At 45.9% G+C, this 21,760-nt stretch overlaps 1 protein-coding gene across 6 annotated transcripts in view; it reads right to left on the bottom strand.

The window, feature by feature from the left end:
* The window catches only part of LOC128873666 (zeta-sarcoglycan), a 137,644-nt gene that overhangs the window by 41,003 nt on the left and 74,881 nt on the right, over positions 1-21,760 (bottom strand). For 5 of the 6 annotated variants that reach the window (XM_054117384.1, XM_054117385.1, XM_054117386.1 and 2 more), the window contains exon 3: positions 8,713-8,771. In XM_054117384.1, coding sequence (XP_053973359.1) covers positions 8,713-8,771 — 59 coding nt within the window. Of the gene's footprint in view, positions 1-8,712; positions 8,772-10,276; positions 10,437-21,760 lie in introns of those variants that run through there. The other variant, XM_054117388.1, reaches the window with a different exon arrangement.

The following is a 21,760-nucleotide window of genomic DNA, read 5'->3' as shown; positions in this document are numbered from 1 at the left end:
CGCCACAGGGAACCGGTTCTCTCGCGATTGTGAGAAATATTTAGGAACGCATATTTCCTCGGCATGTATGCATACACTGTCGCTCAAAAGTTTACGGATCATAGTTCCGTAGCATAAAGCACGATTTACCCGAGTATTCTCGATTCTAAATACGTTTATCGAGTTGTTATTCGTAAAAGGAAACAATAGTACCGAAACAGCTCGAATGTATATCTCCATGAAAAACTGAGAATTGAAATGATCTCTATTTAAGTAGCGGTTGATTCCCAACTTTTGAGCGACGGTGTACATACTCTATCGGCCTCGAGGGCAACGAATTTCTCTCCTTCTGTCTTTTGGCGCGTGTATGCGTACGCTTGGCTCAGAGATATCCTTCCACCGCTACAGGTACACGAAACTCGTCCACGGTAGTCGCAAGCTTGGGAAGGGTCGCCTTCCTCGCGAACGCGTTTCGTGCATCTGTAGTGGAGAAAGGATATTTCCAAGCCAAGCGTACCTACGTGTGTAGTACGTTCTTACTTTCCGCCCTCGTGACTTTTTCATTTTCGCACAAAGCGCCTACCCGAGTCCATCCGCTGGTGCAGACCTTCGCATCGCGTCTGTTTCCTCCGCTGAATTCTTCTTATGACCTCGCTCTTCCGGTTTTTCGTATCAATATTTCCCTGCTAAAGCGCGGCACCGAAATGCACCAGACAAAATACCGCGAAGCATCATCGACGGTCGTCACGTCGTTCGCCACGTAAAAACATCGGGGGCGTGATGGAAACACGACTCACAGAACGTTCTTCATTCGCTGCGGTCTCTCGTCCACGCTTCGTCCGCTTGTCGAAGATTTAAGACCGTCGCAATCTTACAAGATTTCTGCTAGTGTCCTCAAACACTATGAGATTTTTATGCGAAGCATCTAGGGAGATTTTAACGCAATTAGTCTCTGGGTTTTCGGTGAAGTCTAAATTGGATGTCTGACCAGTAATTGACTGGTTACGCGGCAACGTATTTTGTTTAACGCTGCGAGCAAACGTTAATTGAAATTTTTCCCGAGCCAGCTGCTCCAAACTAACTACAACAATATCAGGGGCAGATACTTGTAACGTAAAATTAATTGAGATACATTGGCGGTGGCATAAATCTACTTGAAGTTCGCAGAAGCCACGTTATGCACGCTACTTCAGCAGCGTGCTTTGGTCCAGAAACGAATGGTTGTGAAATTTAACGGGGTAGGCCGTTACATTAAATAGTAACCCTTCGTTAACGTCACCGAACAATCCTCTGCGGTCTATTAATACGTTCCAGTGTGTCGAATAGTCGAAATTCTCGTCGGAATCTCGACGTGTAATTTCGAAACTGTAGAATTAAATGAAACATTGAAGATCGTTTCGACGAATCGTTGAAACGGAACACGCTGTTCGTCGTAAAGATGCGAACGATGAAGTTTCGTTTATTAATCGTGTTTATTACTAGGAATGGAATTTATAGTCTGCATATGTAGATTATAAAACGTCGGCATAAAAGATCCAGAACGAACATTAGTATTGCAAAACAGGAAAGTAGATAAGAAACGTAAGTTGGAATGTTGCAGAGAGAAAGAACGAAGAAAAATTTTAGAGTACGAGATTCCTTCGTCGTAAAAGTTGGGTGTCACTCTTTGTTCAGGATTATTTTGAAGAATAACACGCAACTTCTACGACGCAAGAACTTTGTTCCTTTCGAATTTTTCTGCTTTTTCTTCATTTTCCCTTTCTGCAACTTTCTTGTTTGCGTCCTTTATATATGTTTTTGTTTTGCGATGCTAATGCTCGGAAGACATTTTTTCATTCTAATATTCGAATTACTTCTAAAGTAAATATAAAACAAAAATCAACTCCTACGTTTGGCTTCAGCCTAGCGTGCACGTGTTTCGCGTTTAAGCGAGCGATTATTCCAAGCGGTCGCTGCACAACAAACGGAGCAGAGGAATAAAGTAATGAACCGTGACGCGACACGCTACGCATGGTGAATCGATAAAGGACGGCTGACGTGATTAATCGACGATATATCGAAAAACATCTGTCGCGGGAGCGGTACCGGAAATCGTACGCCGCGAAATCGGTTCGGAGAACGGGGACGAGCGTACTCCGCGCGAGTAATGAAATCTTGTCACCGTCGCTCCCGGATGTCGCTAGTAATAACGATTACTCTCGCGGCTCTTCCAGGATACAAATTTGTACCGTCAATCGGCGATCGAGAGGACGAGTTCCCCGTACAGAGAATAATATCGACGACGGTTGATCGTCGAAACAACGCCAACAGCATCGATTAACGGTTTCGCGTGACCGCTGACAATGACGACCGCGTCCAGTGATTTTCGTCGGTCGAAAATGCGCCGTGGTACCGATCGATTAGCATCGCCGAGGAAAGTAATTAACATCGACGAATCCTGGCCGCACACGGCGACGTTGAATGCGAAGGAATCTAATTACGGATCCCTCGACTCTCGGCGCACTGCCGTTGAAAAGATCCCGAATCGGGGCCTCGGGGCTTCGAGTATTTGGGAAGAAAGTTGTTTTGAAGGGAAACCGGTGGGGATTTTTATTTGCTCTGCTCGGGCCGGGAAAACGGTGTAGCTTTCGCGTCAATTGCCGATGAATTGGCAAGCGATTCGATAATTACCGTGAAAGTTCCGCGACAAGTTCCTCGAGCTCAACAGAGGATGGCGGGAGGGAGGAGAGGGGATCCGATTCCACGTTCAGCGAGTTCGTCGGCTTATTTTCCGAATGCAAATGCCCGGAATAATCCATATTTTACGTCAAGATGACACCGCGTCCTCGACCAGGCCGGATAGCTTTTTCTTTCGTCCTTTCTATCGTTCTTCTCGCTGTCAGTCTTTCTTCTGCCACACTCCGTCTCGGGAGAGGAAAGTTTATTCGCAAAGTTTCTCCCTGGAGTTTCGTCGCCTTTGCTCGTGCAGAAAGGCGCGCGATTCTCGACGATACCGTCGACCTTACTGCGGGGAGGTTAGGCGAATATCCTATTTACAAGATGCATTACTCCCGAGCACGCTAAACTCGTGCGATACGATAAGGAAACGAACGAAATTCTCGTATCGAATCGAAGAGTAAATCTTGGAGCGTTTCAGATTATCTCGATATTGTTCCAACTTGACTGATTATTTCGATCTTGTTTTGTGATTGTTTGGTATAACGTTCCATGCACCCGAAACCTCTAGTTTTCCTTTACAATAAGTTTCCAAGATGTGGTCTTCTGTCGTCCAGAACGTGGGAACAGACGTGCTAACCGAGAAGAGTTTTCGTAAAACCAAGTTTTCAATCTCTGCTTTTCGCAAGAATATATAAGGGCAAATCCACCGAACTTTTAGATTTGCAATTGAAAAAACATTAATCAGTTTCTTTTGAATAGTTTTAGGACGGCCTAAAACTTCTGTGGATTTGTCCATAACTCGGCGAAGTTTCCGCGATTCATCGCGTATTCTTTAAATTAAACTCAATGTTCTCTTTCGCGATAAACTAACTCTTTAACCGGAGCGCCTTGTTCCCTTCGCGCGAAATGCAACACCGAAAACACACGAGCATTAAACGGAGTGGTTTACAGTTTCAGACTGTTGCTCGAAACTTTGCAAGTATGTCCAATTTACCCAAGTATGAACAGTGTTTCAAGAATACAGGTTTGTGCTTCACAATTTTTGCACGGTACAGTCTCTTTCATTCGAACGGAACGAGTTGAATGGATGGAATCGAACCGTGGTTATAAGTTTCATCTATCGAATGTGCAATGCGGGGACGCTTCACGCAGTCTAATTTTACGTTTTGTTTATGTTCGTATCTGTATTTACGCGGCGAGTGTAACGTTGCACGACCGTGCACGCGAGAACGTCTCCAAGTTTAACTTGGAAACAAGCCACGGCACTCGTGTCGAGGGGCGCATCAGCCGAGGCGTGTACTCCATGCTTATTGTTCGACAACGTGCATGTACCTACGTGTATCCGTACGTAAATGTGCTCTTACTCTCGGCGAAATTATAGAAGACCGTTTAGCGAGATAATTGCTATTTTAATAATACACGAGGAAGGAAAAACTATTCGTTGGGAGCGGAGAGCGTTTGAATGTCGGCGAAAGTCGCCAGATTTGTGTTGGCAAAGCGCCATCGGACGGTCAAATGCATTTCGAAGCAATATGGTTGATGCGCGCATGGAAGAACAGTGTTTGGTAGGTATTTTTGGCCCGTCCACTGATATTCGCGAATATACGGAAAGTAGTTACGCCTAAACTCTGATCCATGCATCGGGACGAGATCGGAAAATAATTGAAGACATTCACCGTGTCGCTAACTAATTAGCTAAAATGTACCGTGAACTATCAGGCGAACGAGCATCCTCGAGAACGTATGCTTTCTCTCGTTGGTTCCACTTCGGTGCAGGATGGAGGCATCAATTTACCCTTATTAAAAGTTACGGATTAACTTTTTCTGCTCACAACTTTCACGGAACTATCAACCAACCAACGGTAACTACTTCGCGTAACTACGCAATTACGCGTTCACCGTTAGCTCGAATTACCGATCAAGATATGCGGGGAATGTTTAGTCGTTTTCGCTCATTAAAGGGATCGGTTTTAACGCGGTACTCGGGCGAAAAATGAACGAAACGATGGAGAGTAATCAGAGTCCCACAGAGGGATGAATGGAGCGCGATTGAAATAACATCGCGGTATTTTCTTTCAATCCGACGGGATAAGGATTCGAGCCGCGCCCGAACTGTATCTTCGAGGATCAAGAAAATCGTTTTTCATCGGCGCGGAAGGCGACGACAGCGAAATTCGTTAATCCTGGCGCGGACAGTTTTGGTTCCAGCGAAAAAATATTACTTTCTTAACGAGATTTAAAAAAAGAAGGAGAGAGAGAGAAAAGCGTCGGCGTTCCAATAAAATATAACGAGCGTCGGTGTTACATAACCACCATCGGCCCAAATACAATCGATAAATTCGAAATAATTGCTTCGTTCGTCTCGCCAGAGATCGCTGATAATCCGTTAATCCGGCAAATAATATTCGCGAATTTTCTCTACATTATTAAATTGTATTGTTATCAATAATTCCATATTAATTACAATCCCCCGATATAATTGCTACAGAGACAATAAACCACCCCCGTTGCATCATCCGTCACTCCCGAGTGTTTCTAGTCATTCGAAAGTCTCTTTATGATTTCGCGATGTTGTTAAGCTGAGTAGGCCATCTAGAGTACCGAAGTTATACCTGATTATTTTGAGCCATAGCGTATACGTGTGCATTACAAGTGTGTAACAAATTTGTGTAACGCAGCGATACAATACGCCAACCTCCTTTCGACTGGCTCGTGGAGTATTAAATTATCGTTAAAGTAACTGCATATTGCGAGAAATATAGTTATCATTCAAACAGAAAACAGAATTTTTGTTGCGTTACATCGCGATCCGTAAAGCTCTTCTTGCGATAACATATTTCTTGGCATGAAAGGTAATAAATACAACAGTTGTTAAATTTTTAGACCATACCATCGCGTTATTCGTGATGCCGACGGTCACACGGTAGAATAACCGATAAATCTACCATGGATTACCGTGGACCGTTATGGGTTACAATAATATCCAGGATATGTTACCTATAACTTATTACGACTCAACTTGTAGGTTTATATGCCATAATTCATACCCGGCACTGACTTCTAAATGTAAGTCTAAAATTCGTTTTCCCTGCTACCGTTTTTCCTGGCTTTGCATCTTTCCTTTTCTCTGCACTTTTTTTTTTTTATACTACTTTTAATTAAACGAAAACCTAAAGCTAATAGAATAGACGACTAGCGAACGAAAGAAATAAACAAGGTAAAAGACCGAGTGTCGTCGCAGCGCCCGATTAGAAATCTTGCCGCTTCACCTGTCACGCGGCTCCGAGCCCTCCTCGATCCTCGCTTATTATTTTTCACGGTGATTTTCTCGCAAACGAAAATGAAAAATCATCGAACCGCAGAATGGCGTCCGTCCCTGGCGAAACGTATGACTGGAACCAATTAAAAGTTCGCAGCATGCCGGAACCAATTACCTACATCGACGCCCGCTAGAGAAATTCCCGGTTGATCTGGATACGAGCGTCTTTTCAGGCGAATCCGTTCAGAGAACGATGGACGAAAATCCACGAGTCCTATGGTCTAATCGCGCGTTCATAACTAATCGCTTGTCAGATATAGCGTACGAGCGCTTAAGCGCTTCGAATGCAGCAGCCTACGAGGAATTCCGGCTCGTTTCGCGACGTGTCTGTACACGAAGATAGAGTGCCCTGGGCCTGCCAGTCATTTAGCAACCCGCGTCTGCTGCCAGTCATTTGCTAACTTCCTTCGAATGAGAACGCCTCGTCGAGCGATTCGAAAAGAAAATCTCTTAGTTGAAATTCGTCTGTAGGCAGGTTACGCGCGTTAAACGCCATCTGCGATTTCCCGTGTATTCTCCAAACGGCTAAAACTTCGTAACAGTGTCGCTGGTGGATGAGAAACGCCGTGAAACGTTGAGAGATTTGTGGAAATTAGCAACCGGCAGTCACTACGTTACGCATGGAATATAATATGGAATGGAATACGATTCCGACGTAAAATTATCACAAAAACAAGGCACAACGTTGAGCCGAAACTCTTCAAATGATGTCTAACTTGTCTATTTTAGGGCACGTGTTCTAGTCTATGTACGAGTCACAGAAAATTCATCTGTATTTAGTAGCCGCAGATAAAGAAAATGTCATTGCTACCAAAGGGTTAGATATATAGGGAAAAGTCTCTGCGCCGGACGTCTCGTCTTTAATTCGGAATTTTCGCGGTGTCTCCTCTCGTAGAACTCGTTTCGCCGAATACTGCGCATGCGAGGGTAACAGAGGGGAACTCGATGGAGTTTCGTAAACATTAATGAGTCAAAGGAAGACGTTCCCTCCCGCGTACTGATAATAGTGACGGATCGCGATATTTATTCGCGTGGGCCACGAAAAATTGTACGTCGTCGACGAAGAAGCGTTTACGAGAGAAAAACTCGCGAGAGAAAGAATTGCACGGTCCCGTTACATTTTTTTCAGTTGCCCATTTATCACGCGGACGACGACGTAATGGACGAGAGGGGAAGCGAGACAACGTGGCCGTTTCACCGCGATGTTTTACCCTCGTGTGCGCTTGATATCCGGTTTGACCCTCGCCCCTTCTCAAACTTTAACTGTTGTGATTCGTTGCATTTCAATGACCCTGATCAATTTCGAAATCTGAAATAAGCTTGAATGATAAATGTTCAACGGAAGAAACGTACTAGCTTGATTAAGTTTATAACTTAATCGCGACGAGGATGATGAAAGTTATAAAATTTATTAAGGTATTTTAGGAGAGGAAACGAACAGACACTTGCCGGTCGAATGTTATCCGATATATTTAATTCCATTATTTCAGATATTTCACGCAAGTTATCCCAGTGACTTGTAACGTATATTTATCTTGGTCATCCTCTGTCATGCCTAAAATTTAGTTATCATTGATTATTTAAGAGTATGTTTCACGTATTAATTTGATTAGCAGAAGTACAAGTGGCATGAATTTTTGGTATTATTGCGTTCCAATATTACTCAGTCTTTGACGACTATAACTGTCGTAGTTTAATTCTCACGCCACACATAGATGCGCTCTCTAAAAAGAGGACGCGATAGCCGACTGGTTAAGAGTCGGTCAATACTCGTGTGTATTTGACTAATTCAAAAATCTATTCTTCGTACATACAAGAATGTCTCGAATGAACACGAGTAAACGCTTTATTCGTCGCGTTTTATCTATGTGCTTTTACAGAGGTCATCTGGTTTACGATGAAAATCGCCCTGCTCCCTGTAGATGTAGCGACTCCTTTTATTAATCTCGAGCTTTAGAACAATTTTCCTCTACCCGTTCGGAACCAGCTTTTACGCGCGACCACCACACGTGACGAGCCATTTCAACCGAGAAATTATTATCGGCCACCGAAACTCGACGCCGGAATTCTATACGCGTATCGCCAGCACGTATCACTTTTAGCGAATCCCGTTCGAATCCGTGACGTCCGGGACCCGTAACTTCCGGCGTCTCGTGCCACGCCTGGCCAGCCTGCCATGCCGTCCCGCTTCGTCCTCGTTGCTCGCTGACTTTAACCCCGCTCGTTGCGATTAATTGGAACACATTGCACCTGGGAATCGCAGGTGTAATGAAAGATAATCGTTCCCGTCTGCTCGCCCTTTCGCCGCAGTTACATCGCAGTCGACACGAAACCCCCGATTCCCTATTAAAAGTATCACAATGGCCGCCGAAATAACACCACCGGAAATAGTGACAGACAGAAAAAACGTTAAGGACCGCGATTCAAGCTGGGATTGTAATTCGACCGCGACTTGAATTACCCAATTCTACTGGAACAAAACATTTTAATTACTACGGAATATTCGGGGATAAATTCTGGTACTCGACTGGAATTTTTACGAAATCATGGCATACCTTCATATCCCAGATTCTTGAAATAAATCGTTGGAAATGTGTAGTTATGTTTATGAATTTATAGATTCAGCGGAGTGTACTCGAAAGATATTCCTACTATCAGTCTGTCTGTCGTCTGTCTGTCGTCTGTCTGTCGTTTCTGTTCGCATTTGCGAACGCGATTAAACTAGTGCAAGTATAGCAAAAATAGTTGGAGCTCACCTCAGTCTGCTATGCTCCGTATGCGGCGACTCCTCGGGCGATTTGTAAATGTTGCCGGCCTGAAAAGAAAAAGGAAACAGTGAAACACTTTCAAGGGACTTCCTCGAGTTCTGGCTCGTGTGAAGCGTACACTTCGTTCGCGCGGTAAATTCAATACTTGTCTCGAGAATTATTTATATTGTATTACATTCTATGACAGACATTGATGCTCGCGGTAGATACATATCACGGAGTATATTACTTCGATCATTGTTTCTGTAAAGTTATCGAGTCGTTTCCTTGGACCGACGAAACAAATAAATTAATTACCAGAGACAGTAACGGTGTCGCGTTTCTGACCGTATCAACTTTTAAAACGCGACATTTAATTTCGTTGAAATGGAGTCACCCGTTTGCGAATATCAGGGGATATAAGGTTCGAGGAAGCGATATACTTATTCCTCTTCGGTGAGCCCGGCCATCGGAAATCGCGCGATAAATCGCTTTCCGGAGTTGTTGACGGCATCGGTCGGCAATAAAGCCACTAAAGAAATCCGACGGCATAAATTTCCTCCGGCTCGTTCGTATTACCACGAGGCGATATTTCGAGGAATATCGAATTTGTAGTTAACGTTTCCTAACATAACCGGCAAGAACCGGTGGAACGCGGAGAATGAAATCTGGGAATACCCCCGTGGAATACATCACCGGTGAAGGTAACCAGAATTTATGTCGATTAAACCGTAGCGAAAAATAGCCGCGAAGTAGATGTTTAGGAGCGAGCGATTCGCTGGGCAAATTTCTCGCTCGTGGGTACCGCGATTCGAGGTGGACGGGGCGCGAAAGCAAACAGAGAAACGCCGAATGCGTTATCGACGATGCAATTACATTTCCGATCGACGCTGCCACCGCGCGCCAGTTATTAGCGGAATGATACAATTACCTCCGAAAGCGATTAGTGGGCTCGCGCTGGCGTTTCTCTTTTTCGCGTTGTATAAATGAAATTCACGGCATTGGGAATCGCGAGCAGCCAATCGAGAACTCTCCCTTGCTTCCTCCTCTTTGGGTCGGTATCGGCGAACTTACGCTTCGAAATTAGACCCGGTTACGTTTTACTGAATCGCGATAACGACGAGAATCAGCGCGACGGTGGCCGTATTAATCGTTATGGAAATGTCTACGGTGACCAGGACAATGGGTGGACAGCGGCGCGCACCAGTCGCGTCCCGTTCGGACAATAATAATTGTTTCGATTCACACGGAAATTGAATAGCGGCCGCAGTTATTATTAAAGGATTGCGCGCGGTGGTAGTTCCGCGACGCGTCGTTATTACGAGTTCAATCTTTTCGTTAATTGGCAGAGAGCCGTGGTGCGCTTAGCAACCGCAAACGTCCGACGAGAGTCAACCATTGTTCGGCGATTTGCGGTTAAGATGTTTCCGCGTATATCAAGCGATGGCGAACGAATATGACCGAACGACGAGGTTTGGAAAGAAAAGGGAAAATGTTTCGTCATCGCGATGGCTACGACGAGATCGTATCGGCGACACTCGTAACTCGACCCACCTGGCGCGCAAACATTTACCTCTTAATCCGCCCTGAACGCTGCGCGGTAACATTCATCCCCTGGCTAGAGTCACCCCTCAGTCACCGTAATTTCCCGCTTTCCAGCTCTACATGGATACGCGACCGGCGAGTTCCGTCGCTCGGTTTATCCTTATTTTCTTCCCGTCGACTTTCACTCGCGTCGGGTTAAGCGTTTCCACCCCCGCCGACTTTCACTCGATTGTGCCCGGGCCAAGTTGCGTTTGGCCCGGCTGAGTAGTTCTTGGCACGAGAATCGCTATCACCCGTTTCTCTCCTCGCCATCCAGGGTGGGGCTCGCCACGGAAACGGGTAAGAACAAGAGACCCCGAGCGTAGGAGGGAACGAACGCGGCGAAGAACGAAACTCGCTACCGAAATAAGCTGCGGGACAGAATGACGGGACAAGTTGAAAATTACTCGATCGTAGGCATTTCATATACAGGGTGAACGATTTATCTGAAGACATTGAAACATCTCGAGAATTATGCATCGGATCAAAAAAAGTGGTCAATGGAAGTTGTTTGTCACGAAGGGGGACATCCAACGATACTTAAAATTAAAAACTTAAAATGGGAACATCTATTTTTTATTGCAGTTTTGGATTCTCTAGAAAAGAGTACCTCGATATGACCTACGAGTTTTTGCATTTCGGTTTACGGACGACGCTGTAATCGACAAAAATCAAAATGGGTAAGAAATCATTGAAAATCACATCAGAAAAATAAACGTAGAAGTATTTGATATTTTTAAAAATGTATATATATAGCGTGGCTCCAAAAATTTTTCGCGTTGCGAATGAAATAATAATTAACGTTTGCATTCACAATTTGGAATCGAGGAAGGAATAGATACTTTCATACTTAACAGCTAGGAACTCTCGACATTTTTCTCGCCTCGTATACCCAACGAGAATCCAGCTATTCTCGCTCGAAATACATCGAAACGTGTCTTCTTTCCTAGAGGCCAATTGTCCAGCGCGTGTTGACTGCACCGAGGTTCGTGGATCCCTCGTATGGAGTGTGAGAAATTGAATTTGTCCGGGCGTCGGGTCGCTCGTGTCGGCGATTTATCGCTCGTTTTGAATAAATTCCGGTAGGAACGGGTGACCGGCTTGCGGGCTATATTGGTACCGGTGGGGCTGAATGAGAATTAAGGGGACACGTACACCTAGTCGGGTCGAAAACAGGCCAGTGTTTGTAATCGTTATCCGACTGAAAAAATAAATGTAACGGCTGAGATATGGCTATTGATATGTACAGATGGGTGTGTACACAAACTCGTGACCTCTGTTTTTGTTTATACGAAGAATTCCGCAAACAGGGTCTCGATGTTATTAACGAAATTTTGTGCGTTCTAAAGTAACGACGAGAAGATAATTTTCCTAGGAAAATAGAAGGAGCAAGCAGTAATGTGGATTGTAGGGTTTGGAGCTTTGGTAGTCCATCGAACTGCAGCGTTGTAAGCGCGGGCTTAGAGTAGATGCGGAATCAGCCTAATCACCCGGAAGTGTCGCCACTGTTCACCGCTAATCCGATCGCAGATGTTTCTCTCTCCATTCAACCCTCTGCCGTTCCCTTCCTCCCTCCTCTTCTCTCTTCTGTTCCCTGCTGTCCGTTACCATCCTACTATCCGTCCTTCTTGCGCTCTCCGCGCACCTATGTTCGCCCTTCTGTCCACCATCGTTCCGACCGCAGTGTTTGTTTGCGGCTGCGTTAGCGAATCCTAATCGCGGTTGGCCCGTTTTCACCCCGAATCTGCCACTTCGTGAGACTGGGCCGCCTGAATCGAATAAAACGCGCCTCGATGGACGAACGGTTTAATCTTCTCGCCGCGCCGACGCCCGAGCAACAATATCGCGCAACGAAATATTAACCACCGTTCCATCAAATGTTCGAATAGCGTAAAATCATCGTTCGTAATTTTACCGCTAAAACCCACGAGATCGTCGGTCGTCGCTTCAAAATTGTTTGCGATGCACGGTAAACGTCGCGGTAAGGACCGCGCGTAAGGACGTCTGGTAGCGCATGACGAATTCTCGAAATGCTGCAAAGAGAGAACGTCAAAGGGAAAAATGTAAGGAAAATCTAACGGCGCACGGGAAAATAAGAAACAAGGATTGCTCTCACGCGAAGGAGCAGGAGGAAAATATTTTTGAAGCGAGGAACGCGCGGGTTGGTAAGAGAGCTACTCTAATTAGCTTGGTATACGGGGTGGCTTTTTGTTTAATTAACACGCTCGTAGTAAACTACCCTTGTACCGCACCCCAACTCCCTCTCCAACTCCTCGCCTTTCCTCCTCGTTCGCTGAGCTCTCTGTGTGGGAACACTTTATGGTTTTTTTGCTCCGTCCTCTTTGCTTTTCACTCAGACCGGTCGCCCTTCGTTTATCCGTGATGCATTCGATAGGTGTTTGTTTGCTTAAAATTCGCGCTCAAGGGTGTCGGATTTAAAAGGCAATGCGTAGAGGGTTGGCGCAAGCCGCGTGCTTTGTTTTCGGTTTTTAAACACCGTCATCGGTTGCGCGCGTGCGCCCACGGTGCTTGCCGCTTTTAATATCGTCGCACAATGAATATTTGCTTTTTATTTTCCTTGCTTCTCCAGCATGTTTTTCTTTTTTTTTTTTTTCATTACCGTTCCTTTACCAGAACCAGACGATATCGCGTGCACCGAGGCTTTGGCCCGGGAAGCATCGAGTAACCTTCTATCCCGCGCAACGTCTACCTCGCTATTCTCTCTGTACGCGTACCGCGGATGAATAAAGTAAACCTCGATCCGGTTTCACGTTGTTTGGACGCGATGCGCAGCGGGAATCCTTTCGCTCAGACGCTTCAACGATAAACTGTCGTCGTTACGGGGTTGCAGGTCCAGAAAATTGTAGCTGGCATAGCACGAAGTCGATAAGAGAACTTGTATACGGTCGAACGCCCCAAAACAAGGTTCGACCTTATGCATATTTTGTAAGTTGAATTTTCATTTTTAAATAAGTGAAACACGAGGCTGGCAAAGAATGTTAATAAAAATAACGAAGCCATTAGGCTGCGACTCCAACTGTACAGCTCTATAAGAGGAGTTACTTAGTCGTCGATATTGGTCGACCGTGCATGTTCAATTTCACGTCGAGCAAGATACCTCTCTATTCTATCTTTAACATCGTGGGCAAAAGTTCTATTATCCAAACCTTGCTAAGTTCCGATCTTGACGTTCCCTGTTCGTTATCGCGGCCCCGATTAAAGATTCATACATTTTTGGAACAGTACCTCCGACTATCGTATTCCAGGTGATACGTTTCCGATAGGAACTTGTTCGCCCGTTGAAGCAGACACGTATTCGACAAATTCGAGAATAATTGACTGGCTGTCGACTCTCCTTGTCGAGTCATATACATGTTTCGCGGTACGAAGCGAAAGAAAAACAGTTTCATGCATTAATTCGAGCAAGAACGGGGCCGAGAACTGGACTCGTGCGAGAGTAGGTGCTGTGTTCAGCTTCGTGCCGGTCTGGCAACGAGGCACCACGGTTTGGTTCTGTCTGGTCTATACGTAGGTGGACGTTAGGTGCAGGTGGCGCAGCGTATTTATAGCCGCTTCGTGACTCCTCTTCCTCTTCGCCAACAACGCTGCCTCTTGGTCCTCCTGGTTTTCGTGCAACTTCCCTCCTCCTCCTATCCGCCTTACTCTGACCTATCCCTTTTCCCTTGCTCTCTCTTTCTCTCGCGGTGTCGTTTACTACTCGCGAAAGTCTGCCTAGGGACTCTAAGCCGGCCGGCTCGAACAACGACTTTCGCGAGACTGCTCAGGCAAGTAGAATAAACAAGAGCAAAGTGAATTTCGCTGACAAGGAAAAATTGGACGTACCCGGTTACTACTAATTAAGGGGCTACTTTAGTCTGACTGCCGCCAAACTAGGTTATTTTTAAATTCGATCGGATATCATCGCACGGTTAGGACCAGCAAGGTTCAAAGGAATCGTCGAGGGTAGAAGAGAGTCGGCCTCGTCGCGCATAAATTGGTCGTCAACGGCGTCATCGCGACGCTTGGAAACCGCCTCGCAAAGAACTTTGACGAGATCGTCGGGCGTCTACGTAGCCGTCAGGCTCTCGCGCTAATCCCGGCGTGACGTAAGTGGTGTACGCCGGCGCCGTGTACGCGCGGTTCTCTTAACGAGAGCCGGGTATTTACCCCGTTCGAGGTCTGTCGTGCGGTCCGCGGGGTTAAAAGCAGCGGTTCGGTCAACAGTTTTACGTTGGCTCGGTTCGCTAGCATCGGATAACGCTCGGTGAACAGCCCCGCGCAGTCACTTCCAGCCGAGACTGAACCCGCCTCTACTGTACCCGCACTCGGTAAACGGTTAAAGTGTTGTCCAAACTTGACGAAACTCGTTTGCTCGGCACCCGACTGCTATCTACTCGCGAGGATCTTCCTCTCTGTCTCGCCGTGCGAACGCCTCGGCTGTTGTCCCCTTTTGCCTATCTCCGAGCTCCTTTTCCACAGAAACGGAGAAACACTTGGTATCCTTTCGCTCTGTTTCGATCTTAGCCGGGTCCGACGTAAGTGTTTGTCCGTTCTCTCGTCCAATCTTTGAACTCTCCCATCGAGATACGAGTACGGGCTGTGTCTTCGCCCCGCGAACTAGATACGCGAAGTGGTTTTTCTCTCGGGAAAACGGGTAACTTTTACATGCGATTAATTAGGCGTGTACGCGCGAGACGAACTTCTTCGTTCGGGGAATCGAACACGAATTCTCGGAGAATCCGTTTCTTCGCGAATCGATTTGTTCCGCAATCTTTTTACTCGAAAATTAATTTATATTTTTAAAGAAGTGTCACACTCCTTGTCATAATTGGACGAGAACACGTAACAAATGTGCCCGACGCTTTTGAACGCGCCTGTATTTAGTCGCGATGCATTTTTCGCGATATATTTGTATGAAAAATAGAGGAAGAGGGTATTTGTAAGCCGTGCATAGAAAGCGGAACTATAGCGCAGCTTCTCACACGCGACGACACAAGCGCTCGACGCTGGAAAGGGCTAAGGCATACTTGACTCTAAGCTGGCAGTGACGACGATTTATCTTAGACCTATCCCCTATAGAGTGTCACGATCCCTTTTAAGTAGCACATAGGTTGAGCTATTAAAAGGCAATGATCGATGATTCGCCGTGGTAGTGTAACATGTACGCTATCCATTATACGCTCTGGCAGTATATCTATCGTCGCCTCATTCGCCGCACATAAGCCCGAAACGGCCGCGACAACCGCTTCAAATCACCGCGTACCCGGCTGTTTTCGAAATTATGTTCATCGTAAATCTGAAATTCCGAATCGCGCCGTTATTGCGTGCACGGTGCAGCGCCCGTAAAATTTAAATCGAGAAAGCGTTTATTTCTTTGTCCCTTTCACCGGGACTCGTCGTTGAGTACGCGTTGTTCGAGGCTATCGCGGTTAAAAAACAGAAAAAAAATATTGTTGCGTCCAGTCGTTTCCGCTTTTATTATTCTGCGTTTACTAGACAGACAATAGTACACGAACGCTTTAGTATCAATATAGAAAAAGAGCAAGCCGTTTAAATATGTAGAAGCTCCTTTGCGCTCCGAATATATAGTTCGTCTTTCGATTCATTCTAAAAACTACATCGACGAGGTTATGGTCCTTTAATTGCGACCTAATTTTTGTATAAATTTACCCAGCCGTGGAAGGTCTCACAGTTTTTACTGCGCAAAGTTGAAAAGAATGTTCCTAAGCGACGTTCACGATGCAAGACAAATTCCTCCTTTTTATTCATAAATTATGTTTTTACGATAGTAGCGCTATCAGTCATTAGCTTATGCGACACAAAGTCCTAGTCTTCTTCAAACATTTTTGTCCCTCTCTCTAGTTTTCCTATAAAAAAATCCAAACGAATTTTTGTCTCTTATCGGTAAATCAATTGGTCGCGATCCGTAGTGTTTATACGCAGTAGTCACCGATGATCTTTCGAGCAGCACTCGTCGGATCGTTTTAAGGGCAATGATCGACGATTCATCGCAACGATATCAGTCCCGAGAGGCTACTTCGCGCTGAATTCGCTATCAATGCTCTTCCACGGTGCATATCGGAGCCGAAAACGTATTGCCAACAATTCGCTTGGCACGCGCACCGTAGTTCGTGACTCGAGAGTAATTGAATGAGATCGAGGCACCCTTTATTCCACCTGTCGCTGGGATATCGAAAAACTTCTTTCCATTTCTCGGACACGAAACAATAAAAAAAAAAAAAAAAGAGAGGAAAAAGCGTATAACCCCTCGACAACGAGCGAGCGCGTGAAAATTGATCTACGGCGTTGGCGACAATGCGAGTAACAGAATCGTTGTACATCGGTAATCGAGAGATCTTATTTTTCATTTATCGGTGATATCCGTCCGGCGATAAAGCTTGATTTATTCGACGATTAAACGACACGCCTTCGAATTTTCGCGTTTCGATGAAATTCGTTGGAACGGGCATAGCCAGCCAATGGATTTTCTATCTCATCGCGATCGAGTCTCGATAACCGGTCACCAAACTTCCGCTCCAGATCACCGTCCATTTCCTAAGACCAATGGGTATCGGTTCCTTTGTTGTCGCGACGTAATGATCGTGATAATACACGGTGATATCCGGTAAGCTTCATACCGGACTTGCTGGCAATACGATCTCTCGTGGTACACGTCGTAGAAGCGTTGCACGTCGACGGAAAAGGGGCGGTAACCTATCGGTGCGAGGGGGACGACGAGGCGCGAACTACGAGCCTCGTAATCAAGCCACGTCACAATGGTATTCCTCTAATACATTCGTGCGTTCCTGTGTATTGGAGTGCCGTGCCTGCTGAATGGGACTATCTGCGCGTCGTACACCGCAATATAGGACGCGTAATATCAATGTTGAGCCCCCAGCTGATTATTGCGCCATCCGGCGCGAAGAGCGCCGGATTATGCCCTTTAACGGTTCGCGTTTATACGCGTCGACATTCGTGCGGTCATGAAAATCGCTTTTCCCGCGGCGAGAGAGTGCTGGCTCGTTTACAACCAACTGTTTCTCCCTCTCATAAAAGAAATATGTTCTTTTATCTCCGCAGAATGCCTCAACGAAGGGACTGTCTCTCGTCATCCAACGGATTTCAAACATTTCTCAAAATGTCTGCAAATAACGTATATATGCTAAAAAAAATCAGAAAATTGCAAGAGGTAACCATCATTGTTCACGGACGGATTATGTTGAAAATTGAATCAGATCTTGGGATGAGAAGATAAAACTTAAATATAAAGTTTCATTGAAATCCACGCGAATCCACCGGTAAAACAGTCATAATTCGCCCGTCCAGTACGGTGGAGCGTTCGTATCGGTGAATCGAGCGGATTAAATTGTACGGTAATTCGCAGCAAACGTATCGCTCTCTCCCGTGTATCCAAGTTCCTTCGTTCCTGACGCGACAGTATCGGGAAGCACGCAATTTTATCCGTTGCGACGGAACTGCGTAAGTGGTCTTGAGAGACGCGTTTCAATCTCTGGAAGCGGCCGCTGCCGCAGTGAAAGAATCAGGGAGAGCGGCCGGGAAGGAGAGGAAGAAACGCGAGAAGAAGGTGGAAAAACAGAGAATAGACAAATAATGGAAGAAAAAAGGAAACGAAGGAAGAGGCGGAGCGGGAGAGGGGGTAGCTAGGGTCGACTGGAAAAGCAACAGGTGCCGACGTCTAGATAGCAAGCAACCCCTGCGCCTTCCGCCAACCCCCTACCCCTGCCGCTTATATACTGTTCTTCTCTATTTCCATCTTCCGTCTCCGTTTCTCTTCCCTCGCTCTCGTGTCTACCCTTGAACAGATCCCAGCGAGATAGCAAAAATGTTTAATGGGGTGAACTCGCCGGAAAATGCCAGGCGACCCGCCCGCGTCTCCTTGTAACGCAGCCCTGAAAATGTCGTTTTCCTCGATCAGTTTCGCATTAACAACTCGAGTCAGCTTATCGAGGACCTTTTCGTGTTTAGCCAAGTCTTCTCGGCGAAGGGGTGCTGCAGCCTCTCGAGTGTCTTGAATTTTTCCACTGGAGAAATATCCCGACGCGTGCACCGGGCCACCGAGGTAATTCCAGTCTTGGCTGCGCGCGTGGCAAGCAACCGACAAGAAAGCCGCGTTCCCTTGATCCCTGAACGGGAAATGAGAATGGAACGCTCGCAGTCGTAAGGGAAATTATTCTCTACGCACGGATCCCGCTCTCTGGAGTTTCGATGCGGAAAATTGACTTCTTTGACGTCTTTGTTCTCGCACTTTCAACGAGATTCCCTATCGGTAATAGCATTTCTTTCTTCTTTCAGGCTCTTTCTACTTTAATACAATAATACTAGGCTGCTCTTCGCTGCTCGTAGTACAGCGGTCAGGATTTGTTTTTTTTTTTTGTTTTGACGAGGGAGATAGCTGAAAAATCTTCTGGTGTTCAAGATCTGAAACACTCTAGAACCTTGAAAATTTATCGAGGAAATGGAGGGTGCTATACAAGAGTTCAGAATTGGGAAGAAGACCAAGCATAATGATTCGAGGTTTACTGTAAAAACTAGGGAGTTCCAAATCAATCTCGAAAGAAGAGATAATCTGGCTGGGGGGCGCGTCTGATGGAATTGAATTCTGTCGGTAATTAAATTTACACGAAATTGAAGAAAGTCGTGGCTCTGAAATTCAACGAGCGCGCTCGCGGTTTTTTTCATTAATACGCAGACGAATAGCGAGGAGTTCGCGGAAGTAGCCTTAATACGAACTGTTGAAAAGCAATTATGCCTACCTCTCTGTTCGCGAAATCAGATGCTTCGCTGTTCACTGACACGAACATTATGTAGAATATGCGTCCACGACTTTTTCCCCGACTAATAAATTTTAATTAAAACAACGTGAATTCAAAATTTATGTTCGACGTAGTCGCCTCAACCTTTTCAATCTCTATATAATTAATAATTTCGCATACAACACGACGCGTACTCGAACGGCATTCGTAATTATTTTCTCTTTGCTCGTGCAATTCTGCAATCAGTTGCACTCCAGGGGTTGAGCAAATATGCGAACAAAACATAGCTCGCGCGTATAAATGCCATAATATCGTCGAAATCGAGCCCCGCGAGACGCAAACATTCGACTCGACGATGCCAGTCGGTTCGTGATTCGTTGTTCGGAACTCTTGACTTTATCATCGGTCCAGGATCCTGAAGATCTCTCGGTATGGACGAAACTCGTTTCGCATTCCCTGCCAGGGGTTTACATTTTAAACAACCGTCTGGAACGCGGTTTACGAACCCACGGCATTCCGTATTAATACGATCTCGCGTGCCTGGTTGCGAGCCGGGCGTTACGACTTCTTGAGTGCGATTAAACCCTCTTTCTGGTTCTGTCTCGTCCCAGCCGTAAATACTCTGCTTGTAATTCAACAGGTACAATCGCCCCGTCGATTAATCATGCAAACCGTGCGGAGAAACGTTTGCTCGTAAGATTCAATTTCTCTTTCCGAGAATATAGGATCGCTCGACGTAGGTAATGCTAGTTATCGCCATTGTTCAATTATCACTGGGAATACCAAATTCGATTGAATTTTTACTACCCACGGTTAGATATAGTCTACTGTCTGATAAACCATAATATGTTTCGTGAAGCGTTTAGGGAAAATGTGACCGGCTAATTTCGTTCGCGTCGAGAATCTCGACGTTGCGATAGAAAAGGGAGGATGGCGTGACCCGTCAACGACGAGGACGCTCTCACTTCCTATGCTAATACCAAAGGCTCGACTGCTTTCATAAAAGGCGCCGTGCTCTTCCTGTTCGCGAAATAAGATCGTGAGTTTACGAAGAAGGCGCGCCGAGGGCGGCTGTAACAGGGAGAGCAGAGGGATCTCTGTTATACTCGCGGCATCTGCCACCACCGTATCCGATATACGATATACTTTGTTTGCCCACCCGGACAGGCTTGTATACGCTGCACGCCTATACACCGGCTGGCTGCGTGCAGTTCGCCGTAAGGAGGCGAAATCCAACCGGGCGAGTTTACCGAATAAATCAGAATACGCGAGAGAACCGTATCAGCCGCGGAGAGTCCGATATTTTCCAAGCTCGTGGAGCCATTTGCGGAGAAGTTTCTTGTATGCGCGATCTTGTTCCCGAACGATCCCTTCCAGGATCTCTTCCCTTTGCGGAAGACTCTACGAGGAGACCTACCAGCATCCGGGATACATTCAACGAACAACGAATGTGATTCTCCTCCCCATAGATCAATAGTACGCGAGACCAATTTGTCTTCGCACAAATTAAACACACACTTGGAATCACATCGACGTGCTATATATTCTCACGAGTTCGCGTTAAACATCATAGCACGGTTTCTAGGTGAAACTCGAATGGTTCTAAATAAGGGGATCGCTCGTGACGACAACGCTGAACAAGAGAATGCACGCTCGGGCAAATTGAAACGTAGATCGATACTCGAATAGATTGGGCTTTGGAATATGGCGCATGTATATTGGAGTATTTACGCGACGTATTTGCATCGTTCATCGTTAGGCATTTCTTTCAAACTGGGCGCGGTGTTAAAAACAAAGGGAATATAAATGATACTTTCGAAAATTCAAGAAAAGGGGATGCGGAAGGAAAGGTGGAACAGGGCTCGAGGGTGAAAAACGTGCCATGCCGAAGAGCATCATGCGCAATCTTGTATGTAAATCGAGAAGAATAGAGCGAGACGGGAAACGAAGTAAAGAGTGCAGAGAAAGTGAGAGCAGTGGACGATGTAGACGGAGGAGGGTAGTCTAAGAAAAATTTGTTCTCTTAAGATTTCTACATGCAAATCCCATGCCCCCCTGGCCGCTCGCTCGGCTCCATCGACGCGGGTTGGATTTGCATTCCACATCTACATTCATACTCAGGCGATGGAGTCGGTCGTGCGGTATATATAAAGTCTCTAGTTTTATTAATGATCCGTAAGTGTCGGCGGAAACGTTATCGAGAGAACGGGGATGGGAGACCGCGCGTACAAGGGAGACGAGCAGGAAGTAAGGGACCTGACCCGAGAGCGAAACGGGGAGGCATGTCTATGCTAGGAGTGCAATTACCATTACTCCATTAGGATCCATAATTTGCCTAATCGGGCTTCTGTATGTATTAGACTGTTTACTTCGAATTGTACACGCGATGCACGCGTACATCTTGCAACGAGTTGTTCCCTCGTGCGTTTTAACCGACGATCGAGCTAATTTTCGTCGATCGTTCGCATATACGTTCTTGCGAAACGGCTCGCGTAAACGTAGAGTTCCTCGATTAGCTCAACGAATGGAATTCTTTAGACTTAGAAAAAATTTGGGATATGGCTTTAACGTAAATTCTAAAATGAATCTTTTTAAAAGATATACACGCAAAGGGTGATCGATGGTGGCGAATTCTCGTCCGTGTTTCTAAGCGCTCGATCGTTCGATTTTCCGTTTGGGCGTCCAACGAGGAATAACGT

Source organism: Hylaeus volcanicus, chromosome 3, assembly GCF_026283585.1.
Source record: "Hylaeus volcanicus isolate JK05 chromosome 3, UHH_iyHylVolc1.0_haploid, whole genome shotgun sequence".
Lineage (NCBI taxonomy): Eukaryota > Metazoa > Arthropoda > Insecta > Hymenoptera > Colletidae > Hylaeus > Hylaeus volcanicus.
The sequence above is the reverse complement of the archived record's forward strand: the minus strand, read 5'-3'. Positions and strand labels throughout refer to the sequence as shown.